This window comes from Cupressus sempervirens, chromosome 4 (assembly GCF_028749045.1).
Source record: "Cupressus sempervirens isolate cs-2001-9-10 chromosome 4, ASM2874904v1, whole genome shotgun sequence".
NCBI lineage: Eukaryota > Viridiplantae > Streptophyta > Pinopsida > Cupressales > Cupressaceae > Cupressus > Cupressus sempervirens.
In genome coordinates, this window is record NC_143121.1 from 53,533,798 (window position 1) to 53,547,228 (window position 13,431).

Genomic DNA, 13,431 nt, shown 5'->3' on the forward strand with positions numbered 1-13,431 from the left:
CTATGAACTGTAGCATGAAATGAAGCACCAGAATTTAAAATCCATGAATCATCAACACTTTCTAAAGATAGAAGAAAAACATCCTCTTCGGATTTGTTACTTACTACATTTGCCTCCTTGTCTCCATCTGGTTTATCTCCTTTTTTCTTTTGATTCCAACAATCTTTCTTTTTATGCCCTAGTTTTCTATAGTACCAGTAGTCGTTCGGTCCTCTCGATTGAGACTTTCTCCCCTTTGACTTTCTTCTTGATTTTCCGTGATTTTTGGAATTACTTCCTCTCTTAGTTGTTCTGCCTCGACTTTGTGTGTTCAAAGCACTTCTTGATGTAGATCCACCTAAGGTTTTCTTACGAGTTTCCTCACTCAAAATAACATCGATCACATCATCATATTTTAGGGTACTAAATCCAGGAACATAATTACTCATAGCCATTACTAAGCCATTCCAGCTTTCAGGCAACGAACACAAAATCAAGAGAGCCCTAATCTCTTAATCAAAATTGATACCCACAGAAGATAACTGACTAGTAATAGTATTAAACTCATTTAAATGATCTGCAACAGATCCACCTTTTGCCATTTTTATATTAAATAAACGCTTATGAGAATTTCCTTGTTTGAAGCAAAGGGCTTTTCATATATTTTTGCTAGGGTTTGCATCAACTCTTCTGTTGTCTTCGCTTTTGTAATATCAAATGCCACCAATGGTGCAAGGCATAATCGAATGCTTCCAAGTGCCTTTCTGTCTAAAAGATTCTAGTCGTCATTTGACATAGATCCCTAATTCTTGGTTTTTCTTTCTAATGGCTTCCATAAATCCTTCTGATAAAGATAGTTTTCCATTTGCATCTTCCATAACTAATAGTTTTGCCCATTAAACCTATCAACCCTCAGCTTACCCTCGTCTGCCATCGCTCCGACTCAACTGTGAGACTTTCCTATAGATGATAACTGAAAAAAACCTTGCTTTGATACCACTTGTTAGGATTAAACCACGAACAGAAATAACAATTACATGCAAATATAACCAATAACAAAAATAATAGATCACATAGAAAAGAACATAAGACAGCAAGATTTAACATGGTTCACCCAATCTCTGGGTTGTGTCCACCAAATAGCAGGTCCGATATTATTACGATCTAGTGATTATAACCTGATTATAATCCGTAATCCCTTACAGCTCAATACCACCGCAAGAACAAATTTTCGCATCATCACAATGAAAAAATCCCTAACCCTAAGCTCTTTTATACAAGTATTTTTACCGCTTTAGGGTTATAATTAATAATTATATGTCGGCCCAAAATCCCGATAAAATAGGGCCCAATTTTTTTTTTTTGGGGCAATGCCCCAAGCCCCAAAGAATTTATGAAGTATGTACAATACTTTCCTGATTAGTCACCACAATCTAACAGGAAGGGAATGGAGATGTGATGGCTAAGCTAGAAGGAAATCAATATTGAGAATATACTTGCCAATTACAATCATAGAGTTATGCAATTAACACGAAATGAAGAATTAATACTTGCATATACTAGATAGTTGCAGTTCCAATCATGAAATATAATTGCATACAAAGATGGTACTCTAGATGTGCCATATCCAAAGAAGAGTAATACACAGACAGAATAGGGCGAGGGTTGAATCCCACCGAAATTGGACAAAACCAAGTAGGGAAGATCTTTCAGTTTCGAAATGGCGAACAATACTGAACTCCAACAAGAATTCATAGTGCAAAGAACCAATTCAGATTGCATACCAACTACTACTTACATGTCGTGCTTAAATACCCTTAGGAGAAACTCTTGAGGGTTTACAAAGACAGCCAACGACAACACCTATAGAAACACTTAAAAAAAAAATGGATCCGAAATCGATCGGCCCATAAAAAAAGCTTGATTATTTATTTATTTTTGATGGGAACATTACAATCCTCCTGTCACAAAATTTGCTTGTGCTCAAGAAAATGCAATGCCAAATGTTGTAGAATGTGTTCACCTTCCCAAGTCGCGTCATCCAGCATACCAATTATTCCCTCAGGGTACGGTTCCGTAGAGTCTTCTCTCGTACATCAATGAGCTCGGTCGGTTCTAACACGAGCTTCGCTTGTTCAATGAGTGGTGGAAGATCTGTGGTTACTGCGATGTTTTGTCCCATGACTTTCTTCAGGCAAGAGACGTGAAAGACGTTATGGATGCATCTTCCTTCTAGAAGTTCGAGTTCATAGGCAACTTCACCGATATAGAGAGTGACACGATATGGACCATAAAAACTTGGCTTTAGTTTTTCTTTTCCTTTTGCCTTCAATGAGGATTGCCTATAGATCTTTTGTTAATTCTCCGCCCTTTGTAAAATCTCCATCAAGAATCTCAGGACGTCTTGCCCTTCCTAAAGCTAGTCCCTTGCCCTTGGTGCACGACTGTCACCCAGTACTATGTCGATAAATGAAAAGATTTCATACTTGTATAGTGCTATGAAGGGTGTCATCCCAATAGACATGTGATAAATTGTATTGTAACAATATTCCCCTAGATTCATCCATATGACCCATGCCTATTGCTTTGCCGAAACATAGTTCCAAAGGTAGCCTTCTAGCTACTTGTTCACAATCTCCGTCTGTCCGTTCGTCTGAGGGTAGTAGCTTGTACTTGGTGACAATTCTGTTCTTGCCAATCAAAACAATTTTGTTCAGAAAATATTGACAAACCGACCATCCATGTTACTAACAATGTTTTGGGGTAACTTGTGCAGATAAAAAACTCTAAAAAATAAGTTGGCTACCTGTGCAACCTGGAAACCTAAGGAGATGGCAAAGAAGTGTTCATACTTCGTCAGTCTGTCAACCACCACAAAGATACAATCATTTCCATTTACCTTAGGAAGTCCAGTGATGAAGTCCATAGAGATACTTTCCCACTTCTTTTCTCGTATTGGCAAGGCTTGCAATAGCCCGATAGGTAAGGTGTGTTCTGATTTTTTTTGTTGGCAAACTGCACATTCCCATACATACTGCAAGACATCACCTTTAGGTCCCTTCCACGAAAATCTCTTCTTGAGTTGTCTATAAGCTTTGAGAAACCTCGGCTGTTTGGCCAAGGGTGAGGCATGTATTTCCTTTAGGATTTTCTTCTTCAGTTTGGATTTAGGTACTATATCCAATCCTTATAGTAAATGATGTGATCCACCACTTTGTATCGGTCATCTTGAGTATTGCCGTCCATTAGCTTACATGCAAATGTGATTTTTGGAATATTCCACCAATAAATGTGTTTTCCAATCAGCTGAAATTTGAGACAATAAGCAGATGGCGGGTTTTCTTGACAAGGCATTTGCAACCACATTGTTCTTTCTTGTCGCATATTCAATATCAAAATCAAAAGTCTAAATCTTACCCATTTTCATTGCCTCTCATTTAGATCTCGTTGCTCTAGAAAATATCTCAAACTATTATGATCGGTACGGATGACAAACTTGGCACCTACCATATATTGTTGGAACTTACATGCACGATGGCAAACATCTCTTTGTCATAAATGGAATATAGACCCTCCACTTGTGTTAGCTTCCGACTCACATAGGCTATAGGGTCTCTATCTTGTATTAATGCCGTGTCAATGCCCTCTCCGAACACGTCACACTCTAGAATAAATGGTTGAGTGAAGTCAGGTAAGGCGAGAATTGGGCAAATGCTCATTGATTCTTTTAACTTATCAAAAATATGTTGCGCTTTTTCATTACATTGGAAGGAACCTTTCTTAATTAGATCTGTCAATGGTGTGTTGAGTTGAGAAAATCCTTTTACAATCCATGTCTTCTTCCTGCATGTGGATATGATAATATGCAAAACAAAGATCTATTACCGCACCATGTAGCTCAAACAACAATTCATCAATCTTGGAAATAGGGTATCTATTTTTTATTATCTTCTTATATAATGCACGGTAGTCCACACACATGTGCATCTTCCCATCCTTTCTCGAGAAGCTCTTGAATTGTCTTCACGATTTCATCTTTGAAATTTTTTGGGATGGCAGTATGATAATAGGTTTGGCGCCAACTTCCAACATGATGGTATGCTCAAACTTGCAATGGGGAGGTATGCTAGGAGGGATGTCTATAAAAACATTATCATGGGTACTCAAGATATTATGAAGATCATCATCTTGGTGGGGTGTCCATTGTCCTTTTATTGGTTTTGCCGAAACGAAACAATGTGCAACCCATGCAATGTCCTCATGCCAAAAAATGGGCTCCATCCGCTGTGCCAAAACTTCCTTCGATCCCTCATTAGCCATCCCACGGAGAGCAACTTTTTTTACATCAACAACAAAAGTGAAGTCCATCCGCTTGAAACTATGTGTGTATTCGTTTAGTGTCTCCATTCATTGTCTGCCTAGAATAACATCCATATCATTTAGGTCCACTATAAAGAAATCCTCTGTCATAGTATGATTAGCCATGGTGATACTTGGTTAACAAGGTGCGTATAGGGTAAAAGTGATCCTCCAACAACCTTGACTTGGAAACTGCGTGCGTCTCTGTAGGTAGACTTCTTCTTTTCGCCAAAGATGAGATTTAGTTTAGAGTGGTTCCGCTATCGAGCATCACAATGACCCTTTTTCTTTGAAGGGTTCCCCATACTTGGAATAGCATGCATCTTGAGCTCCGAGCTAGGGCGATGGTTCCTCCATGCCGTACCAATGCGGCGATTCTCTCTGTACGATTCAAATTAACCATTTTGGAGTCTTTGTGGGGGTGACCGTCCTTTGTGGATAGATTCTCCTGATCGTCCTCATCATCAGAAATGACTTCGATGTAGTGTATTTTCCCTTTACCGAGGCATTTGTGCTCATGTTCCCATGGCTGCTTACAATTGAAACATAATTTCTTCATTTAGAGCTCTTGTTTGATAGCTTCATCCAATGAAGGCTTCTTCAGTAGAGATTTGTTATCTTTGTACCCGAAAATACTAGCAGTTTGGAGTGGGAGTAACCTTGAGAGGTTGATGTCGATGATGATTCCATGCTTCTCGCTTTTTTTATAGCCTTCGAAAGGGTGACATGATTGAAACCTTTTACCCAACCCCTCAATGGTTGTGTTAGTTCATCCATAAAGAGCATTATTCATCTCCTTATGGAAATGTCTGTGGCTAAAATAGAGAGTTTTTGGAATTCTGTGATGTACTCATCAACTGATCCGGTTTGCCTCAATTGTCCCAACTCCTTGAAATAATGTTTTGGATCTTTACCATCAAACCAATCTATCAATCTTTTAGTAAAATTTGCAGAAGTATTTACTTGATCATGCCCTAGTGTAATAGTGCCATGATGCCACCATTGACGCACCACTCCCTCCAAGTGGAGTGCAGCAAATTTAATTGCTTCTTCTTTTGGCATTGGATTAATCTGGAAGTATCGACCTTCATTTCCCATGCTTGGGCAGATATGGATCCGGATCTGTCAAATGGTGACAGATTTACTTAACTTTCTTTTGAGATCGTCATTAAAATATCCTCGGTTTCCGCCTTTGGAATATCACATTCTCAATTTTATTTAATCTTTGTAGGATATAGCCTCTTCCAAGTTTGCATTTTTCCAGTCTTCTTTCAACTGTTCTTGAATTTCCTCAAAGGTTGGTTGCCTTCCTCCATGTGGTACCTCCGTTCGTGTAGGGAAAGTCGACATGGATGGTCGAGAGTGTGCCGGATGAGGATTCGCTTTTCCTGAAACCGAGTTAGCATTGTGACCATTTTGTTCCCCAGATATCGTATTGTCTACTAGTCTCCAGAGAGTTTCTTCCATAAATCATTGAGTGCAATTGATCTGTGCCGGATTCCTCGAAAGGTCCCTTAATAGTGCCATGACTTCCACAAGAGTGGGTTCTTGATCTGCCCTTTTATCAACTGAGTGGGATCTCCTTCTTTTCTGGCTACAACTTTTATTCTCTATCCAAAGGCTGGCAGGATCTTTGGCTCTGATACCACAGTAACGTTCTATTCCAAATACACATGGAAGAGAGACAATACCCAGTTTACATGCAGGAACTGTGAAGCTCGCCTACAGTGTAGAAAGTAAAGGTTACCAGATACACAGAGACCGTATGGTGAGGTACAGTATGTTAAGTAACATGAATCTTTTTTGCAAATGTAATAATATTGCCATTGTTATAGATATGTTCCAAATGCAGATTTGGATCTCACATAAGTATGAGAGAAGGAGACATGTCTCTTGAAGAGACATGTTGCTTGAAGAGACATGTCTCCAAGGTTTAAACATCATTGGTTAGTATAAAAATAATATAACTAACCATATGTATAATATATACATTATTTTATATATATAATATATATAAATGAATATTTATTTATCATCAATAAAGAAACTCATGATCATATCAATCTGACTGTAACTACAAACCTAACACGGTAATGCCTGAAGTCCTTATGGTAGTGTAGGAAGGTGTCCTTACAGCGTTGCTAGAATTCGATGGTGATGCCAAAAGTTTGTATGGTGTTGGTGCTAGAAATTCGTACAGTGTTGCCAGAGTCCGTACGATGATGTAGGATGTGTTCGTATGGTGGATGTTGGATGCCCTACGGTGGATGTTGATTGTTGGATGTTGCACCGTGTTTCCTAGAGTGATGTACGCTTGATGCTGGAGGTCGTATGGTGGTTGAGGGTGTCTATATGGTGGTAGGGAGATGGCAAGTAGCGAAGGGGGTGTGTGAATTGAAATGGTGTATGGTTTGCACAGTAAAAATAAGAGAGCCAAAGTGGTAGGAGTAGGTTGGATGGTGGCCTCCTAGCGATGAAGATCAAATGGAAGGGAATGGAGATGAGATGGCTAAGCCAGAAGGAAATCAATAATGAGAATATACTTGCCAATCGCAAATCATAGAGTTATGCAATTAATACAGAAAGAAGAATTAATACTCGCATATACCAGATAGTTGCAGTTCCAATTACGAAATATAATTGCATACAAAGATGGTGCTCTAGATGTGCCAGATCCGAAGCAAAGTAATACATAGATTGAATAGGGTGAGGGCTGAATCCCACCAAAACTTGAGAAAACCAAGTAGGGAAGATCTTTCACTTTCGAAATGGCAAACAGTACTGAACTCCGACAGGAATTCATAGTACAAAGAAATAATCCAAATCACATACCAACTATCATCTACATGCCATGTGTAAATACCCTTTGGAGAAACTCTCAAGGGTTTACAAAGAGAGCCAAGGCAACACCTACGGAAACACTTAAAATAAAAATGGGTCCGAGATATACTAAATCAATTGGCCCATAAACAAAGCTTGAATATTTATTTATTTTATGATGGGAACATTAAATTTTTTGAATTGCAAAATCATGAGGTCATGGCTGCAATGTTTTTACCTGTCTAGAAATTGATAGTGTTTCATTTACCACAATTCAAATAGTTTTGGAACTTTTATCCATAAAAATAAATATATCAATGCAAAAACTCTTGTAGCAATTTCTTAGTTACTGATTTGGATGCGGATGCAAGAAGCGGGTGCGCAAATTTTTCTTGGGGGGGATGCAGATGCGTGTATATATATGCACACGCATACACTACGAATATGCAAAGAAATGAAAGAAATATACAAAATTAAAGCATTTGATAGCTTGTAACTTCACCAATACATGAATGTTCAATTCAAAATAATTCCAAGGCTAACAGCAGTATATATTTCTTCCCAAAAATTAGTGCAATAAAAAAAACATTCAGACCACCTCATTCAAAACATCCTTTATTTCAAGTCACACGCAATATCAACTTTTGGATGAATGGGAATATATATAAGTTTATAAATTGATTCAACCAAAATTTGGTTGCAATGTACAACTGTAAAACCGTAAACTGCCGGCACTGGTTGTGTAAGGGAATTTGATGTCTTATAAGCACCAAATAAGATAAAAATTATGAATTAATGAATTGATGCTTTAAGCAGATGTTTGATGTGATAAAAAACTTTCATTAGTTTGACAATCCAACAAACTTCGTTTATTTTATTGATTAAAATAATCATTCAAACTTCCCACAACCAATCCAAACTGATGCTGCCATATGTATCTGAAAAATCTGGAAGATGCTATTGATTATAAATAGTTTGTTGTTATAGTTTTGCACAGATGTCATCATTCGACCATGTCTTATTTATTATTTTCATCATCATTTCCATATGTTATCACCGCTGGAGGACATTCATCCCGATATCGTCAGTCATCTCCCATACGACCCGACAAATTTTTATGTTTTTGTTGTAAACTGGAATTCAATATTTGCACCTGTTTGAATTTCATGAGGCAATAGCAACTGAACACTAGTAGCTGTATTTTGAAAGCGTCTTCCAGCTAGCATCCGGATGCATCCGCGCCGGATTCCACTTACACTAGCTTCTGTCTCCGCCTCGAGCCTTCTGACAGATGCATAGATATCCAAGAGTAATTTCAATGGACTGCATCTTATGTCTGTTATATTAATACAAATCATGCCATTGAGGGAGGTAATACCCAATTCATTTGTGCATGTGTATATTTATGCTTATGTATCACACGTCAGAAACTTAAAGGCTGAATCTACTTTAAACGTTTCCAGTGCCATAAAAAAAAACCTGAATTTACTTTTGAATAGTAGTTTCATAGTCCTCTGCATTATGCTTGTATCAACCTGGGTTGGATTCTGATGTTACTCGACTTTTATATCATCATCATCTCTTTCATTAATCTCTGTTATTGTCATATGTCTCCCCTTTTCACATATCGATTAATTGAATTCTGCTTTCCAAGAGCTGATAGGTGGAGTGTTAATTGTCATCTCTCTGTCTTGTGAGTGGAGATAAAAGAGCATCAAATGTTTAGCCAGGAAGTGTCATTATTTATTAAGCTCAAGAGTGTCCTGCACTAACTTTTTCCATTCTTGAAATCCAAAGCTTTTGGCCTTTTACCTTGGGGAGGTGGTCATGTTTAGATGTTAGAATCTTCCAGGAATTTCCAAGGTCATAAGATCGATGATTTCCTTCTATTATTCTGTTTCAACTGCAAAGGGTGTTGAAGTGCCCAATAGTTTCAGCAATCCTTATACGGTACGGTGAATGCTTCTTGAGATAATGTCTCCTGCAAGTAGAGACTAGGGCACCTCATAGTTTTTGTTTGCATTCTCAGTGTAGATATTCAACTAAATTTCTCTATTTTTAACAGGTCACCAAATCCACCTAGCACTTGTGTGGTATTTTGGCAATTTTGCTGAGTAAGGATTCACAGATTTTACTTGCAGGTCTGTGCTTACCACTTTTCCAGAAAAAATTATCAAAAACCTGGCAAATCTGATTGTTTTGCTCATCACTCTAAAACCATGAAAAAATGGTGTAAAGATGTTCTTTTTTTCCTGTAATAGTCCTATTTAGTCATGTTGAGCACTCCAAGAATATGTATGTTTAGCTTTACAAGCCTTTGTTTTTGTCTTTTAAAAATCTATGAAAATGGTCTATGCTAATAATTTTAAGCTAGCATAGATCCATCCTAGCATGGTTTGATATGCACCTGAACACGCCCAAAAGATTTGAGGTGCCAATTGTACTACAACAAAAGTGTATAACCATAGGGATTGACACCTTAAGTCTAAAAAATACCTTTACAAGCATCTTAGGTCTATGGTAGTAATATCTTATATTTATATCTATATTCTTTTATTTTTATATATTTAAAAAATTATGATTTTTTGTAGTCTGTATATATTTTTATTCTATTCTATATAATCTTTTGTGGAGTCTGATAGTTCAGTGTTGGAATGAATAAAAGTAAAACCCACTGGAAACCCAGCGCCGGTAAGGTCCCCAGAATTTAATTAAGCAGAGCTCTTTTCATGTCCCTATTAAAATACTGTTGACTGGGAATTTATTGGGTCAAGGCCAACCCATCACAAACAAAGAAAGAACCGAGAATATTTCAGGAACAGAACATTTATATTATGCTCAAGATGGCTGACCCATACTTCCATCTTGCCGGCTGGCCTACCCAGTCAATCTAAATAAATGAATAGATTTGCATTTATTTAAAAAGGGCCAATCCCTCCTTGAGCGCCCATGTTTTGAATGAAAAGCTACATTTATTTGAAAGGGTGGCATCCTTTGCAATGGGCTATGTCACTGGCAAGTTGCCCTCCTGTTTGGAGATACAAATAATGTTTGGGTTAGGTATTGTGGAGGGCACAAAAAGACCTGTGTAAAAAGAAAAAGGTTTAGAAAGGATTAACAGCGGGAAAATAATTAAATCTTAACAGCAATCTGATTTATTGGCATCTGCCTGAAATTAGTTAATTCATTGTGAAACTAGGACATCAAAGAAGAGTGGGCATTGGATCTGATTACAGATTACCTGAACTCAGAAATGAATATAGCAAACAGCATTTATTTATTGGTCTAATAATGTCATATGAAATATGATGCATTACATGGTGAATTGGTCAATTTGTTATGCCTTCAGTTGATAAATACACACATTCCAATGCCCTTATAATATGCATAATTAATAATATAGTAGGGTTTACAATGATGATATTGATTCCTTCAAGGCCTACAACCATTAAACTCTCCCACTATGGAGTGGGGATAGGGTCTATGCATGCGAATGCAGGTAGCATAAGGTCCATTCAAATAGTGGTGACTGAAGAGGAGCCTTGCCATTCTGTGCTTCTGGGCTTGATGGACAGGCTCGAGGTGCTTGGTAGGATCCCCCAGGGTACTTTATGATTGAGATGAGTTATTGGGTATGCTCTTAAGAGAATTCTATTTGTATAATATATTGATGTTTCAGATTCTTTTAAATAACAGCGTCAAATTATATATAGTTGCTCATCTTTTCTATCAGTGACTAGAATTCTCTTTGGATCATTGTTGAAGTATATGGTTATATATCTATTGGTTACTAACTTGGCTGCAAGCTCTAAATCAAGGCATTAATCTGGACTACAATTAGGAATTCTAGGGAAAACTAAGTCAAGTCCTAATAAGGGGCATTACAGCTCTCTAAGATTGAGTTAAAATTATAAAGGACAGCATTTCTACTGTATCATAATATCCGTATCTATTTCAACAAAATGCTTTTGTAGAGTTTTCTAATTGATCTTTCTATGAGGGGTAATTTTGCAGTTATGTAGGTTTGCTTTAGTATATCAAACAATATTGTAATTTGATTACTGTTTGCTTTGATGCCAGTCCCAATCCTCTCCATGAACATATATTTAATAGTCCATAATTGTAATTATAATGCTAATTTACTGTGTTTGAATATCATAATTTTGGTGTTAGCAATCCATCGCATTAATTTACCAGCCAATAACAATATTGCACAGGGAAAGCAATAGATTTTGAAAATACATTTGCTGTTATGAAGACATCAAAACTCTCTTTATGAATTCAAATTGTTAGAATTTCAAAATCTTTTGATTTGAAGAATATAAATTATAATCTAATCAAACCTTGTAATATTGCTATCAGGATTTAACTGTATAGCTTTTGAGCCAAACTCATTGACCCATGTTTCATGGGTAGTGGTTCGCAAGAACCCATCCCTCATGAGAATGAATGCAATGCTTAACACTCATTGGATAGAATTGATGCTCATAGGGGTGAGGCATCGAGCCATCCCAGAATGTTCTCCATCCCAATATAGCTTCAACCAAGCGTGCTTAACCATGGAGTTTCCTCCAAGGTAAGCTCACTTAGCTTGCTGACTCATTTGCAGAACCTTTGTTTGACTCGAAAACTACACAGTGGAATCCTGATAACAATATCACAATTTGACTTTCATAAATTTATTAATCAAACCTTGTTCCATTACCTTGGCTTTCATTGAGGGAATATTATTTTAAATTTTCAGGTTTGCTTGCAAGACAAAGAAGGTTTGAGCTGGAAAGATTGAATTCTCAGCTGCGCCAGATAAATACAGCATTGAGAAGGCAAACCCGCATAGAGTCATATGCACCCAACTTGAGCTATGCACCAGTTGGTCGCACCTCTGACATAGAAACAAAAACTGATACACGAAGAGATGAAATGATGTCAAAGTTACGAGAAGGAAAAAAGGCTCTAAGGTTTAATAATCCACAAAAAGCATTTGAAGAATTTAAAGCAGCTCTTAAAATTGCAGAGAGTCTTGGGAATGCCACTGAAGCCAAAAAAGCAGCTCGAGGATTGGGTAAGCATTTCGATATTAAAAAACTATGGAACATTCTTAAAATACTAAGCTAGTAAACATGGTGCATTGCTTTTCTTTGCCAACCATACAAATTGAAAATCTTTCTTTTAATAAGTATATACCAGCAATTCTTAATAATTTTAAGCCACTTTAAATTGTTTTTCCCTACTTTCAAGCGTCTTTGCTTGATACTGTTAGTTTCCATTATCTGTGTGTGTAAGGTGGTTCCTGCTACATATATTAGGGAGTTGGTTGAGATGTTCCTTCTTTAAGCACACATTATGATGCAACTTAAAATGTCAAATGCAGGGGCCTCATGCCAGCAGCAACGCAAATACCGTGAAGCAATAAAATATCATTCCATGGTCTTATCAATCTCAGAGAAGACAGAAGAGTCATCAGGAAGCACTGAGGCTTATGGAGCAATAGCTGATTGCTATACTGAACTTGGGGATTTGGAGACAGCAGCCAAATACTATGACAAATACATAGAAAGGTTAGAGACTGATTGACAGATTGGATTTGTGATGGTTTGTTTTCTAACAAGAGCTTCATATATTTTACAAAAGACATATCTTGGAAAAATCATATCTCCGTTGCTAAGGGAGTTTTTATAAGTGTTCAAGGCATCTAAGCATCTATGCAAATGAGTTTGTTGAGTCAAAATAGGAAGGTAGAGACTGATTGACACATTGGATCTGTGACGGTTCATTTTTTAACATGAGCTTCATGTATCTTAGAAAAGACACAAATCTCAGTCACTAAAGGAATCCATAAATGCCCAAGGCATCTAAGCTTGTATCTACAATTTCGTTTGTTGAATAAAAAATGGGAACTTGAGTTGTAAGTTTCAGCCATGGTTTAATGCCTGTTTACTCACAATTGTAGGAGCTCTGGAAAATAATAATTTCAGTTATGGAACTATCCATTATGTATATTACCCCCTGCCCACAAGAGGCTTCTTTGTAGATTTATTTTCAGGTTCACCTTTTCATCCATGTTGTGACTTCAAAAATACCATTGTAGACATAGGTCTAAAAATGAGTGACAGATTTTATCAAAATTTGAACTGTTTTCGGATATGGTCTATATCTTAAGAATAAACGTAAAATCTTTTCTGTATCATTGTACGAATGCCCATGTGATGGTTGCATAGGTACATTTGAAAACCTTGTAAGTTATTTTATTGTGAATTATTAACTTTTTCATAG

General features: G+C 37.1%; 1 protein-coding gene across 1 annotated transcript in view; it reads left to right on the forward strand.

The window, feature by feature from the left end:
• FLU (Tetratricopeptide repeat (TPR)-like superfamily protein) overlaps positions 1 to 13,073 on the forward strand; it is a 112,920-nt gene extending 99,847 nt beyond the window's left edge. The window contains exons 3-4 of the mRNA XM_089824357.1: positions 11,903 to 12,220; positions 12,530 to 13,073. Of these exons, the coding sequence (XP_089680483.1) occupies positions 11,903 to 12,220; positions 12,530 to 12,732 (521 nt within the window). The 3' untranslated portion in view covers positions 12,733 to 13,073. The remainder of the gene's footprint in view (positions 1 to 11,902; positions 12,221 to 12,529) is intronic.
• Positions 13,074 to 13,431: the final 358 nt, after the last annotated feature.